The sequence below is a fragment of the Callithrix jacchus genome, chromosome 13, assembly GCF_049354715.1.
Source record: "Callithrix jacchus isolate 240 chromosome 13, calJac240_pri, whole genome shotgun sequence".
Lineage (NCBI taxonomy): Eukaryota > Metazoa > Chordata > Mammalia > Primates > Cebidae > Callithrix > Callithrix jacchus.
The window spans coordinates 22,162,197-22,177,617 of record NC_133514.1 but is presented as its reverse complement, the minus strand read 5'-3'; the positions used below and the strand labels follow the sequence as shown (position 1 = coordinate 22,177,617).

Sequence of the window (15,421 nt, the reverse complement as noted above, 5' to 3'; positions counted from 1 at the left end):
ACAAGGAGGACAATGTCTTCCTCATAGCATTGTGTTGAGGATGAATTTAACGTCTTCATAGCATCTAGCACAGGGCCCAGCATGTTAGAAGCACTCAGTAAGTGGTGTCTGTTGCTTTTTTCCCATATAATGTGAATGTCAACAGCTGCTTTGGAAAAGCTCTTCCAGTTGAAGAACGTTTTTTGAGAATTTCACTTTTGCCTTTCTTCAGAAAATCTCACACTGAAGAATTCACCAACAGCTTGAAAACAAAATCACCGTACCAAGATCTGCAGACTCCAGATAACCAGCAGACTAAGAACATCTGCAAGAAACTGGCAGAAAAGGAGGATTTGGGGCAAGAATCTAGCCCAGCACCAACTCTGGAAGAAGACAAAATCCAAGTGAGTCCTTCCTATCTATAGATGTGTGGAATTTCATCATGGGGGAGGAAAAGCTACTGAGGCCACTGAGACAAATGTGGCCGAGTGTCAGGATCCTACACTGGCTTTCTTGGGAGAAATGCCTTCTAACTTTAAGATCCTCCTGCTCATTTCACTTTGGGGGATTTAGCCTCTCTGCTACTTCTTGGAAAAATAAAGCACCCCTATTTTGTGAGACTGAAAGTACCAAGCGAGAATGCTAGGTATGCAGTTTGGCATTTTTTTTTTCTTTTTTTCTGAGATGGAGTTTCACTCTGTCACCCAGGCTGGAGTGAGTGGTGCCATCTCAGCTCACCACAACCTCCGCCTCCTGAGTTCAAGCAGTTCTCCTGCCTCAGCTTCCTGAATAGCTAGGATTACAGGTGTGCACCACCGTGATGGACTAATTTTTGTATTTTTAATAGAGACGGGGTTTCACCGTGTTGGCCAGGATGTTCTCGATCTCTTGACCTCATGATCTGCCTGCCTTAGCCTCCCAAAGTATTGGGATTACACATGTGCCACTATGCCCAGCTGCAATTTGGCATTTTAAGATATTTTCAAGTTCTCCTCAATGCTGCCCCATTATATGTCTTCTGTTACAGCAGAGGTTGGCAAACATTTTCTGTAAAGTGCAACGTAGTACATGGTTCAGGCTTTATGAGCCATGAAGTGTTTGTCACAGCAATACACAAATGAATGAGCATGGCTGTGTTCTAATAAAACTTTGTTTTTAAGGACAGGGAGAGGGGAAGACTTGGCTTGCTCATGATTTAGATTACATTCTATTGAGTCTTTGCCTTTCTGTTGAGGACTCTAAACATCAGCCTGTTTGCCTTCACTGGCTCTACCTGTGATTGTGGGGACAGTTATTTCCCCAACATTATAGAAATCGTATACCCAGAACTGGTATGAATTCTCTTATGGTTCAGGTGGTTTGAAAAGCTCAAACAGAATTTTCTGCTTGGATTATAGTTTGGGAGAACAGTAAAAGCATATTATGAAGTACCTTATTCTGCCAGGAATTTACTGACATCGGAATCAATAGGGATTTGCAGTTGTTTGGTTTCTGTTCCTGTCTCCAGCCCTGCAGCACTGGCTGTGTGTGCTTTTGACTTCTTCAAGGCTATCAGGTGGGGACACAGATGCCTCCTGCCTCCTTCTAGGGCCTACTGACACTCTGAAAACTATCATGATCAGGGGTTATTCCACAGCAAAGCACACTGCTGAGTGTTTCATATAATCCTCACAATAACGTGAACTAAAGACATTTGTCCATTTTACAGGTGGGAAAACTGAGGCTAGGGGTGGTTAAGCAACCTGCACAAGATCTTATTCAAACCCAAGTCTGCAGGACCCCCAGGCTACTCCTTAAATATTCACTACTAACTTCTTAACTGGTAACTCGTATTCAGTTGTGTCATTAATATGAGGGCTGTGAAGAAGCTTTTCATGAAGAGCTACAAATATGAGGTTCAAAATGTTTAAGAAGAGAAAATTCTAAATTTGGTTTTCAACCCAGGGTCAGCCCTGGGCACGTGCCGCACATCCTCAGTGAGGCCTCCATGCTTCCCCAGGTGTGCTTTGCACTCAGCATGTGCAATACCAAACTCCAACACAGCTCCCTTTCCCACACTCCTAAAACCAAGAAAAACAGCAACAAGAAAACTCCTTCCAGAGTATTAAGTATGCAGCTGAGTGTAGTTGTTCACAATTGTGATCTCAGTGCTTTTGGAGGCCAAGGCAGGAGGATCACTTTTGAGGCCAGCAGTTCCAGACCAGCAAGCTTGGGCACAATCCTGTAGAGGTGGTAAGACCTCGTTTCTACAAAAATTAAAACAAAAAATTAGCCAAGGATGTTGGGGCATGTCTGTAGTCATATCAACTCAGGAGGCTGAGGCAGGAGGATCACTTGAGCCCAGGAATTTGAGGCTGCAATAAGCCCAGATTACCACTGTACTCTAGCCTCGGCAACTGAGTGAAACCCTGACTCTTGAAAAAACAGTATTAAGTATGTGTGCTTATCTTTGCACTTGAATTACAGTAAACTTTTGACATTTTTTTCAAAAGTAGGACAGAATATTAAAAATGGAAATTAAGATAGATACCACAGTTATTATTCTTTAACCAGCTCATAAATATAATAGGGAGAGTGGCACTGTTCCATTCCTTAGTGCCTGCTAAACTGTCATATGGGAAGAGATGAGGGCAGGGGAGAAAGGGACATTTAGATACAAGGAATATGGAAATAAATGGGTGACAGGCTTTTATATTTCTGCTTTTTATCTTTCCTGGTGTCAGAGAAGATGCTGTCAGGGTCTCCTGTGATATTTGCTGAAGTTCACTCTGACAGCAGGCTATACAGTGAGGCAGCTGATCTTCATAGCTAGTATGAGCCTTTAAAGAGGCCGTCTGCTACCTCTTAGACAATTGACTTGATGGTACCTTTATATTTTATTGTAAGCTCTGTATATGTCATTGTAGTGGCCTGAATATTTATCCCCCAAAATTCATGTCCACCTAGAGCCTCAGAATGTGAGCTTATTTGGAAATAGATCTTTGCAGATATGATTAAAGGATCTCAAGATAAGATCACACCCTGGATTGAGTGGACTCTAAATCCCATGACAGGTATCTTTATAAGAGAGAAGCAAGGGGAATATGAGAGAGAGTGTACTATTCTGTTTTCATGCCACTGATAAAGACATACCTGAGACTGGGCAATTTACAAAAGAAAGATGTTTAATAGACGTGGCTGGAGAGGCCTCACAATCATGGTGGAAGGTGAAAGGCACGTCTCAAATGGCAGCAGACAAGAGAAGAGAGCTTGTGCAGTGAAACTCCCATTTTTAAAACCACCAGATCTTGTGACACGCACACACTATCACAAGAACACCCGCCCCCATGATTCAACCACCTCCCCCCAGCTTCCTCCCAAGATGAGATTTGAGTGGGGACACAGCCAAACTGTATCAGACAGAAACACAGGGAAGAAGGCCAAGTAAAGAAACAGGCAGAAAGCAGAGTTATGCTACCACAAGATGGGGGCCATCAGAAGCCGGAAGAGGGAGCACAGCCCTACCCCAGCCTTGATATCTGATTCTGGCCTCCAGAACTGTGAGGGAGTAATTGTTGTTTTAAGCCACCAAGTTTATGGCCATTGAAGGCAGCAGCCCTGGGGACTGAATGCAGTTCACTACCATAGACTTTCTCAGAAATGTTTCATTATGCTACCCTAATTATTACATAATTATTAAAATGGAGACCCAACCATTTAGAGAGACTGACATACTATCTGGAAAACCAGAAATAATTTGAATCCTGCATCCTTCACCTCCTCATGCTGTAGCTTTTAGCTCTTGAGTTTCTCCCTCTATAAAAAGGGAATAAACAATCTGTCAGGCAGAATAATGGCAAAGATATCTACACTTAGATCTCAACCAATCCTGCCTTAGCCTCTCTAGTAGCTGGCACTAGAGGTGTAGCCACCACCCCCAGCTCAACTTAAATATGGAGACACACGTTACTTTACATGGAACAGGGGACTCTGCCCCTGGGACTGAGGTTAAGGATCTTGAGATGGAAGATTATCCTTGTTTGTCCAGGCAGGCTCAGCCTAATCCCATGAGTCCTTAAAGCAGAGACTCTTTCCTGGTTGAGGTCAGAGGGAGATGTACCTATAGGATAATGGTCAGAGGCATGTGATATTCCTGGCTTTGATGATGGAGGAAGAGACATACATGAAGTAAGGAGCGCAGGCAGCTTTTAGGAGCTGGAAGAGGCAAGGAATTACATTCTCCTTGAGTCTGTGGAAGGTGTGCAGCTCTGTTGACACCTTGATATTGGCCCAGGGTTAGGTCTCTGACCTACCAAAATGGATCATAATTTGTGTCATTCAAAAGTACTGAGTTTATTATAATTTGTTATAGCAGCAATGGAAAACCAATACAATCTGGTAGGACTTTGTGATGAGTAAGTGAGATATTATATTAGTCAGGGTTCTCTAGAGGACAGTACTAATAGGATAGATGCTTATATGAAGGGGAGTTTATTAAGGAGTATTGACTCACACTGTCAGAAGGTGAAGTCCCATAATAGATCATCTGCAAGCCGAGGAGCAAGGAAGCCAGTCTGAGTTCCAAAACTTCAGAAGTAGGGAGGCTGGCAGTGCAGCCTTCAGTCTGTGGCTGAAGGCCTGAGAGTCCCTGGCAAACCACTAGTGTAAGTCCAAGTGTCCAAAAGCTGAAAACTTGGAGTCTGATGTTTGAGGTCAGGAAGCCTCCAGCACAGGAGAGAGATGGAGGCTGGAAGACTCATCCAGTCTAGTCCTTCCACGTTCTTCTGCCAGCTTTTATCCTAGTTGTGCTGGCAGCTGATTAGATGGTGCCTACCCAGGTGGAGGGGGGGTCTGGCTTTCCCAGTCCACTGACTCAAATGTTAATCTCCTTTGGCAACACCCTCACAGACACACCCAGGAACAATGCTTTGCATCCTTCAATCCAATCAAGTTGACACTCAATATTAACCATCACAGGTATTAAATACAGAGCACTAATTTCAGTGCCTCCAAACTCATCTCAGCTATTTAGTTAGCTCACTTTCCTCTTCCCTATACATTTTCTTTGTTTCTTTTTGAGGCAGGGTCTCACTCTCACCCAGGCTGGAGTATAGTGGTGCAATCATAGCTCACCGCAGCCTTGAACTCCTGGTCTCAAGCAATCCTCCTGCCTCAGCCTCTCTAGTAGCTGGGACTACAAGTTCAGTCACCACCCCCAGCTAATTTTAACAAATTTTTTGGCAGTGATGGGGTCTTACTGTGTTGCCCAGGCTGGTCTTAAACTCCTGGCCTCAAATGATTCTTCCACCTCAGCCACCTAAAGGGCTGGGATTACAGTTGTAAGCTGTTGAGCCTGCCCCCTATACATTTTTATCAGCTTAAATATATAGACAGTGAAGAGAGGATCCCAAGGTTGATTGACTTACTCGTAACATATTTTTAGTACCCAATAGGTGCTAAGTATTGAGATTTTGAAACAAGTAAAACAGAATCACATTGCTTCTCAGCCTTTTGGCTAAGATAAGTGAAAAACAGAATCACTGCTCTCGTGACATTTCAGTTGAGGAGGGAGAGAGAGACTTCACATAACATATAATTTCAAACAATAACAACTGCTGTGATATGAGGGATAGGTTTCTGTGCACCACAATTACATTTGCACTTGGGCAGCTCCATGGAGCCAAGAATGGCTTTGCAGAGGACATGACCCTTAGGGCTGGCAGTTACAGCTGAGGGACAGTATGGGCAAAGTTTCTGAACCTGGAGGGAAAGAAGGTTCTGTAGGAGCCAAAGGGGCCAGTGTGACTGGAGTGTGGAAACAGAAAAAGCATCGTGGAGGGTGGGGCAGGGCCAGACAAGACAGGGTCTTGAGGGTGACTTACATGTTTTGACTCTTTTCAATAACAATTGGAAATTGTCCGTGATTATCGAGCAAGGAGTTGAGCTGATCAGGTTTATATTTTGAAAGAGAAGGATTGTTCTTGGATCAGAGAGGGTGGAAGAACAAGGTAGCATGACCCAGGTTTCTAAGCTTGGATGCTTAGGAGAATGAGGTGTCATAAGGATGGGCAGGCGTGTCTGGAGGACGAGCCGATGTTAAAGGAGAAGGTAATACCAGTTGAGATGCATCAGGATTTCCCCGGCTACTTGCAACACTGGTAGTGGTGGATACATGCTGATTTTTTTTTTTTTTTTGAGACAGGGTCTTGTTCTATCACCCAGGCTGGAATACAGTGGCACAATCATAGCTTACTATAACATCCAACTCCTGGGCCCAGTTTATCCTTCGACCTCAGCCTCCTGAGTAGCTGGGATTACAGGCACGTGCCTGGCTAATTTTTAATTTTTTTGTAGAGACAGGGTTTCACTGTGTTGTCCAGGCTGGTCTTGAACTCCTGGGCTTGAGTGATCCTCCTGTCTCAGCCTCCCAAAGTGTTGGAATTACAGGTGTGAGCCACTGTACCGAGTCAGGCTGATCTTATGCATGCAATTTAGAGTTCACCATACTTTTCCTCATCGAGTGGTGTTATTTCACAGCACTCTTGTGAAATAGACAATACTTTACCATTTGTTTTGTATGGACGAAGAAACAAATGTTCAAAGAGATTAAGTGATTAACCCTCAAATTACAGCTAGAATGTCCTCATTTTGTGTGTCTACTTAATCCCCACTCTCATGGTAACTTGGACATATTTAAAACAAATTCATCACTACCCCCAGGCCTTCTCCTTTAGAAGACAATTCTAGTTTCTGGTGAGAAACTAAGACTAGAACTTTAGGACACATCCCATGTGTTTCCAAAATACAATTCAGGTTCTCACAGTAAAGACTAAAGATTTCTGAATTTCCCCTATAATTAATTTTAACTCTAATATCTAAAAATATATTGTAATATCTTTAAAATTGCATTGTATACACAAGGACAAACATCTATTATAAAAAAAAATCTTCTAGCAGTTTTTACTGAAGTTAGTGACCATAATCCTTATCTGAGTAACTCTGGGGGGATTTAAAGAATAATCAGTCTTCCAGGATTGTAAATAATATTCAAGGAAAATCAGCTATAGATTTATGAAAATAAAGCTGTCTTGTTAGATTTGTAGTAAATTTCTATATGAAAGATCATCGCTAGAGTCCAGGTGCTATGACTCATGCCTATAATCCCTGCACTTTGGGAGGCCGAAGCAGATGGATAACATGAGGCCAGGAGTTCAAGACCAGCCTGGGCAACATGGTAAAACCTCACCTCTACAAAAAACACAAAAATTAGTCAGGCATGGTGGCATGCACCTGTAGTCCCAGCAACTTGGGAGGCTGAGGTGGGAGATCGCTTAAGCAAGGCAGGCGGATGTTGCAGTGAGCTATGATCATGCCACTCTACTATAGCCTGGGTGACAGAGCAAGACCCTGTTTAAAAAAAAAAAAAAGAGAGAGAGAGAGATAATCACTAGAAACTGTGCCCCATTTTCTAATAAGATATTCCAGACCTGAATCAGAATGCACTTCTTACCAGTCTGATCTAAAATCTCCTGAGGGCTATGGAGAATGAGTGAAAATTAAATACAACCCAAATAATCATGTGCATTCAGCATTGTAGAAGCTCTTGTGGAGGAGTCAGTTTCTTCTAGGAGATAGTGCTTCTAGTTAACAGTGACCTTTTTTATTTGTACTGATTTATCAGTTGCTGCCAGAAGAAGTCCAAATCATGGAAAAATGTCAGGGTTGCAGTTGGGCATGAGAGTGTTCAGTCTTATGCATGTCAGCGTTGACTGAATTGCTCCCTTTGTATCAGTGGTGTTTTCTCAACTCTGTTCTGATTATCTCAGGGAAGGATGGATTTAAAGCAAACATGTAGTCAGAATCCCCTTTGAGTTTATGTACAACTTGGGGCAAATCCTACAGTTACTTCTTCATTATCCTTTCCTAGTATTTTGACTAGGATGAAATCAGATTAGTAGAATGCCGAGGCCAGCCTCAAGGGAAGAAAGCAACACGTGGTAGGAGGATAGCTGGGAGCTTGGATGTTATTTGGTGAAATAGGCAGGTTTGCCTTAGTGCTGGTCATTGGGACAATACTGGTTAGATATAGGTAGCCCTGTACACACGTTTGGAAAGATTTATATCCACAATGTTACTTCATCCTCACAACTGTAGGAGATGTGAAACATGTTGTTTTGTTTTGTTTTGAGACAGTCTTGCTCTGTTGCCAGGCTGGAGTGCAGTGAGACAATCTTGGCTCACTGCAACCCCTGCCTACCAGTTTCAAGCAGTTCTCTTGCCTCAGCCTCCCAAGTAGCTGGGATTACAGGCACCTGCCACCACACCCAGCTAATTTTTGTATTTTTAGTAGAGATGGGGTTTCACCATGTGGGTCAGGATGGTCCCTGTCTCTTGACCTTGTGATCCACCTGCCGAAGCCTTTCAAAGTGCTGGGATTACAGGTGTGAGCCACCGCACCCAGCCAGGTATTTTTATTCCTCTTGAGTGGAGGATCAAAGCAGTGGTTTGATTCACAGGTGGAGTTGGGTCCTCTACCTTATTCAGGTTCCTCTTATTATCTGCCCAGGGAAGGTAATCGCATCTGCATCTTAATAATCAAACATGGAGAAAGAAAAAGAGGGAGTTGGGGAGCCCTGGAGAAACAGACAGGATTAAATCTACCTTCCCAGAAACCTTGAGCCACTCTGATTTCCCTCGATGGTATTTTCCCAGAGCTCAGCTCTAGCATGCTGCTTCTGTCTCTCTGTGCCTTGGATTTTTAGAGCAGCTTCTCTGCCCTGCACTCTGAGAGGGTTGCATCTGTGCTGCTGGGTTTGTTACCTGTGCTAGCTGTGCAAATCTAATAACTCTCTGGAGTCTCTGTTTTCCCATCTCTCAAAACTGGGAATTAAAAACAGGCATAGTGGTTCATACTTGCAGTCCCAGCACTTTGGGAAGGAAAGGTGGGTGGATTACTTGAGCCCAGGATTTTGAGACCAGTCCTGGCAACATAGCAAGACACTGTCTTTACAAAAATAAAAAATCAGCAGGACATGGTGGTGCACACCTGTGGTCCCAGCTACTCCACTGGTCAAGGAGGGAGGAATGCTTGAGCCTGGAAAGTTGAGGTTTTGGTGAGCTGTGGTCACACCATTGCACTCTAGCCTTGGTGACAGAGGGAGACCCTGTCTCAAGCAAACAAAAACTGAATTAAAAAAAAAAAAACCTCACCCTGGTCAGCATGGTGAAACCCTGTCTCTACTGAAAATACAAAAAATTAGCTGGGCATGGTGGCGCGTGCTGTAATCCCAGCTACTCAGGAGGCTGAGGCAGGAGAATTGCCTGAACCCAGGAGGTGGAGGTTGCGGTGAGCTGAGATCGCACTATTGCACTCCACCCTGGGTAACAAGAGTGAAACTCCGTCTCAAAAAACAAACAAACAAAAAACTTGCCTTGTTTATCTCATGGGTTTCTTGGTTAAAAAAAAATAATACACGATAATATATTTGAAAATCCTTTGAAAACTGCAAATCCCAGGACAAATCTAAAGAGTTACTTTAACTAGGAGCACTAGACATTGTCCCTCCCCTGTGTGACTATCTCCTACCCAGAGGGTGCACACTTCAGTGCCCAGCACTGTTGGGCTGGTTCGGCTGCATCAGTCATTCTCAGCAAATATCCATCAAGGTTTAATCTGTGTAATGATAGGCAATACGGCACCACGAGGGAGGCATAAGATGAGGTTTTCATCTTTCAGGAGTTTTAATCCTGAAAAGAGCAGCAGTGGGTGCTCCATAGGGCAGGATTGAATCAGGTTCCAGGAAGGCAGTGGCCTGTTCCACTGGTTTGTGGAAGGCCGGGATGGAGGGGGTGGCAGAGAAAGGCAGAGGGGCCTGGGGGAAAGGACTCTGCAGTCCTGGCCGGTGAAATGTCAGTGGTAAGAAAGTGCAAAGCCTCGTGCGTCAGGGAGGGAAAATGCAGAACAATCTGATAGGGGTAAAGTGCTTTGGCCGGAATGCAGAAAGGTAAGTTTGAGTAGATGCTGAGAGGACACCTTATGGAAGAAGAGTCAGGCTTGCTCCATGTATTGGATTTTTTCATGGCTTAGCCCAGTACCCATGTGTTATCTCCCAGCTCCTCAGGTGGGAAGTCTGACATGGCAGGACTGGGTTCTTGGTTTAGGGGTTTATGAGGACTATGAGGCTGAAATCAAGATGTCAGCCATGATGGGCTCTTATCTGGAGGCCCCAGAGAAGAATCCGTTTCCAGGTATATTCATGTTGTTGGCCAAATGAACCAGCGAAAGGCCCTGATTCCTTGCTGGGCATCAACCAGGGGCCAATCTTTGTATCTGGAGTTGCCTGTATTCCTTATGCTTTCCAAGTGTCCCCTCAAACAGTGGCAAATTCAGTCCTCCTGCTTAAAAGCTCTCTCTGACTAGCTCTTCTGTTGTCTCCCTCTGACTCCAGCTGGAGAAAGTTCTCTGCTTTTGAAGAGCACCTGTGATTAGATTGGGCCCACAGTTAATCCTGGATAATTTCATTTTAAGGTCCATAGCTGGTAATTAACATCTGAGGAGTTCCTTTTGCTGCGTAACATATTTACAAACTCTGGATTAGAGTATGGGCATCTTTCTTTTTCTTTTTGAGTTGGAGTCTCACTCCGTCACCCATGCTGGAGTGCAGTGGTGCGATCTTGGCTCACTGCAACCTCTGCCTCCTGGGTTGGAGCAATTCTCCTGCCTCAGCCTCCCAAGCAGCTGGGGTTACAGGTGTGCACCACCACACCTGGCTAACTTTTCTATTTTTAGTAGAAACAGGGTTTCACCATGTTGGCCAGGCTGGTTTTGAACTCCTGACCTCTGGTGATCCATCCACCTCAGACTCCCAGAGTGCTGGGATTACAGGCGTGAGCCACCATGCCTGGCCTAGGGTCTGGGCATCTTTTAAGGCCATGACACCTATCACACCTCTGTAGGCTGTGGGGTCAGTTGTAAGACCTGCCACCCCTTATCCAATACATCTGGGCCCAGAAGTCTTTCAGATTGCAGGTTTTTTCAGATATCTTTTTTTCTTAAACAGAGTCTTCCTCTGTCACCCAGTCTGGAGTTTAGTGGCATGATCTTGGCTGGCTGCAACCTCTGCCTCCCGGGCTCAAACAATTCTCCTGCCTCGGCCTCTGGGGTAGCTGGTATTACAGGTGCAGGCCACCATGCCCAGCTAATTTTTTGTATTTTTAGTAGAGACAGGGTTTCACCATGTTGGCCACGATGGTCTTGATCTCCTGACCTCATGATCTGCCCACCTCGGCCTCCCAAAGTGCTGCAATTACAGACGTGAGCCACCATGCCTGGGCTTTTTTAGATTTTTATCAAAGAAATACTGTAAATAGCCTCATGTCAGTTCAAGTGAGGAATCTCCCTCATATGAGTTAATCTATTTTCAGGGTTTTTTAGATTTTAGAATTGTCAATAAGGGATGGTGGGTCTCCAGTCCATTTTTGAGCTATGGTAATATAATGAGAGCAAGTGGTCAGAAGAACTGGATTTTCATTTTGACTTTGTCTCTGTAGGGCTTTTGTTTTTTTAGTCTATAAAATGAGAAAGACTTTAAAATTGTTTAGTGATTATAGAGCCCACATACAGGTACTTCCTATGCTGGCCTTGGGAAAGACATCACTAATCAATTGCAGCACTCTCTCCTAAAGAGCCAGGACATGACCTTACATGCTTGTTAACACAGGGCTGCAGGCAGCCAAATGGAGTCCTAGGAGTTAGTGATACAGATGGACTCTGTTGACTGAGATGATTTCTCGGAAGTTTCACTCTAGCTCTAAACGTGCAGATCTTAAACAAACACCTGATGCCTGTATGACAGGAAGAGTATTTTTTCCTGTCACTACTGGCTGTTAAGGAGGATTACCATACAGTTTCAATGAATAAGCCACACCAGAAGGTGTAGACTTTTGTATTTGAGCAGCAGGTAGGCAGGAATGTGATAGGCAAACCCAGTGGTACGTGGCAAGGTCAATTCAATTTCATTTCTATAAGTAAGGCACAAATGAAGTATTCTTCAGTCAAATGGCATTCCCATCCTGAGCTGCTTTTCACTACAGCCCTTCACTCCAAGACTTCAAATGTGTCTCTTGGTCCACCTGAGTAACAGCTAATCTTCTCACCTACAAAAATGTAGAGAGCTGTACCTTCCTGCCGTTCAGCAGTTTCTGCAGTTTTAACCAGTACACCAAACTGCCCAATCTGTAGGTTTGCATTTGGTTATGATTTTATACCAATGTAACTCAAGTTATATCTTCATTAGTAAATGTCTTCCTTCAAGGAAATCCCTTGCAGAACAATGAAAGACTTGCTCCAGTTCTAAGAGTGAAGAATTTCTGCTTCACCCTTAGAGCCACGAGAAGCAAATCTTGGGAATCTGAGAATTGTTTGATGCCTGCTACAGGATTTGGAAAACTTGAGGTCCAGTCCCAGTATCTTTCTACACATGCATGACAATCTTTACAAAAGATTTTCTAAGGATACATTTTTGTTGATTTAAAATTTTTATTATACAAAATATCCAAGAGTAAGACTGCCTGATTAAGTAGCAGGTGCTTGGAAACCATACCACCAATACACTAGAAGATCTCTACTCAGGGAATGGAAGTTTCAGTCCTTACAGGCAGCTCCCAGACTTGGTGCAGTATCGTATACGGCAGGAGTCCCTATCCCCAGGCTACCATTGGTCTGTGATCTGCTAGGAACTGGGCCGCGTGGAAGGAGGTGAGCAGCAGGCAAGCAAGTGAGCATTACTCCCCGGGCCCTGCCTCCTGTCAGATCAGCAGCAGCATTAGATTCTCATAGGAGCATGAAGGCTGTTGTGAACTGTGCATGTGAAGGATCTAGGTTGCATGCTCCTTATGAGAATCTAATGCCTGATGATCTGTCACTGCCTCCCATTACCATCAGATGAGACTGTCAAGTTGAAGGAAAACAAGCCACTGATTCTGCATTATGAATTATGATAATAATAGTAATAAAGTAGACTTGAATCATCCCAAAGCCATCCATCCAGTGCCCCCTATCTGTGGAAAAATTGTCTTCCACAAAAATCAGTCCCCAGTGCCAAAAAGGTGGGGGGACTGCTGCTGTAAGGGATCAATTTCCTCTGTAGATGTTAAATTTAGCAACACTATCCGTTTACAGGGGAGGCTAATAAAATGTATTATAGGAGAAGGCAGCTTGCCCAGTATTGTCTGATGGAAGCAGCAAATGACTCCTGAATTTCTTCAATTACAGGGTGATGTTCTCTCACCCCCACCCACCACCCTCTGGCAAGTATGTAGGGCAATGTAAGATGCTGTTCTCATCAGGAGCCCAGGTTTGGTCCTTCACATTCTTCAGATGAAGAGTTGGAGGCAAAAGAAGTCTGGCTGGCTGGTTTTTCCAAGCTGAGGAGGAGGCCAAGACAACATCTAGATTAGTATATGGTTTTTATTCTGCAAAGCTGTTGCCTTCTGTAAAATAGCTGGCTTGTCCTTATTTTTTTGGCAGTAGTGATGCAGCTGAGGAACCTCTTAAGTGCTGCTCTGCTTAATATTGAGTCAGTGTTGTGGTTCTTTGTGGATCACAGCGAACACACAGGGTTACTGGGTGCCTACACCAAACTGGAGGTGCTGGGGAATTGCTGGGTTTCTCTGTCCTCCTGCCACATTTTGAGACATATAGGTTCAGGACAGATGCCATTCCCAGGCAAAGATGAACATGAGTGGGGGTTAATGAGACTCAGAGAAAAAGACAGTGGCATGTTGTGTGAACTGACCCACTCTACCTAGGGGAGTCTAGGTATGAACTGCGAGTCCCCTGGAGCTGAAAAGACCCTGAGGGACCCTCTCTGTGGATAGCCATCTGAATGCAGTGATGTCCCCCACCCCCACTCAGAGCAGTTCTGAGCACAGTTGGGAGAATGGCAGACTCTGCCAATTCAAAGATAAGCCCCTTTGTGTTTCTCTGCTTATATGTAATTTGTAGGCTTGGAACTCATTAATCAGTACTGACTGTCCTTGCCCCTGAAGGGGACCTTGAATAAAACTATATCTGCTCACTGTTAGATTTTATCTCCAGAGAATTCTTCATTATTTTTACAGAAATGGCCTTCAGAGTGGGCCACACTGCAAAACAGGAGATAAAAAAATTTAGAGCCAAACATCTGGGATTCAAAGCATTACGCACACCAAGAAGAAGACCTTGTAGCTGGCAGATTAAAATGCCTTGAGCAAAAGTCTTCCCCGTGATATATTCTTTAACCAAGTGGAGTTACAGATGAGGCCTCTTGCCTCTCCACCCCCTTCACACAGGCACACACATACCATACATTGCATACATATATGCTCACACAACACACATAGGCATGCTTTCCACACTGCCCCAAGACTCTGATAACTGCTTTTAAGTCTGTCATTTTTCTATAACAACCAATGATCATAAAAACACACGATTAAAATGTACATTTTCATTGTAAACTTAACACTAAAACTGTGATGGTTTTTGGGGGTGTGTGTGTGTGTGTGTGTGTGTGTGTATTTTTAGAAACAGGATCTTGCTGTGACACCCAGGCTGAAGTGCAGTGGAGCAATTATGACTCACTACAGCCTCAGACTCCTGGGCTCAGCTGATCTTCCTCCCTCAGCTTCCCAAGAAGCTGGGACTACAGATGCATGCTCCCATGCCAAGCTAGTATTTTCATTCCTTATGGAGACAGGAGTCTTACTGTGTTGCCCAGGCTGGTCTTGAACTTCTGGCTTCAAGTGATCCTCTTGCCCCCCCTCCCAAAATACTGGGATTACATTCACTTATATTTCTCAGTGTTATTGTAACTCATAGTGTTATGTTTCCGTTAGTAGAGAGCCATTAAGTAGCCACCTGTAAAATGATTTAGGACATAATGCTAAACTTCCACTTAGATTTCCCTTTTTCCGTAACTTTCTTTCAAACCAACGTTAAGATTGCTGTCTGCTCTAAAATGATCAGTTCTCTAAAACTGAACTTCAGTGGTGTCCCTTTATAAAGGAGAGATTCAGAAGAAGAGTTAGTGAGATCAGACCACATCTTTGAAAGAATAGAAAAGATTCCCTGTCTCGGCTATTGTGAATAATGCTGTTATGTACATGGGAGTACAGATATCTCTTAGACAATGAAATGCTATTCAATTACAAAAAGAAAGAAGAAAAGAAAAAATAATGATAAAATAATAAAAAGAAGGAAATACTGTCATTTATCACAACACAAATGAACCTGAAGAATGTTATTTTATTTATTTTTTATTTTAATTTAATTATTTTTATTGCATTTTAGGTTTTGGGGTACATGTGCAGAACATGCAAGATAGTTGCATAGGTACACACGTGGCAGTGTGATTTGCTGTCTTCCTCCCCTTCACCCACATTTGGCATTTCTCCCCATGCTATCCCTCCCTAGCTCCCCCGCCCC

At 43.8% G+C, this 15,421-nt stretch overlaps 1 protein-coding gene across 4 annotated transcripts in view; it reads left to right on the top strand.

Annotated features, from left to right (window-relative positions):
* Positions 1 to 15,421, top strand: part of SH2D4A (SH2 domain containing 4A) — an 81,086-nt gene that overhangs the window by 19,034 nt on the left and 46,631 nt on the right. For all 4 annotated transcript variants that reach the window (XM_035270115.3, XM_008979200.5, XM_035270116.3 and 1 more), the window contains exon 4: positions 212 to 383. In XM_035270115.3, coding sequence (XP_035126006.2) covers positions 212 to 383 — 172 coding nt within the window. The remainder of the gene's footprint in view (positions 1 to 211; positions 384 to 15,421) is intronic.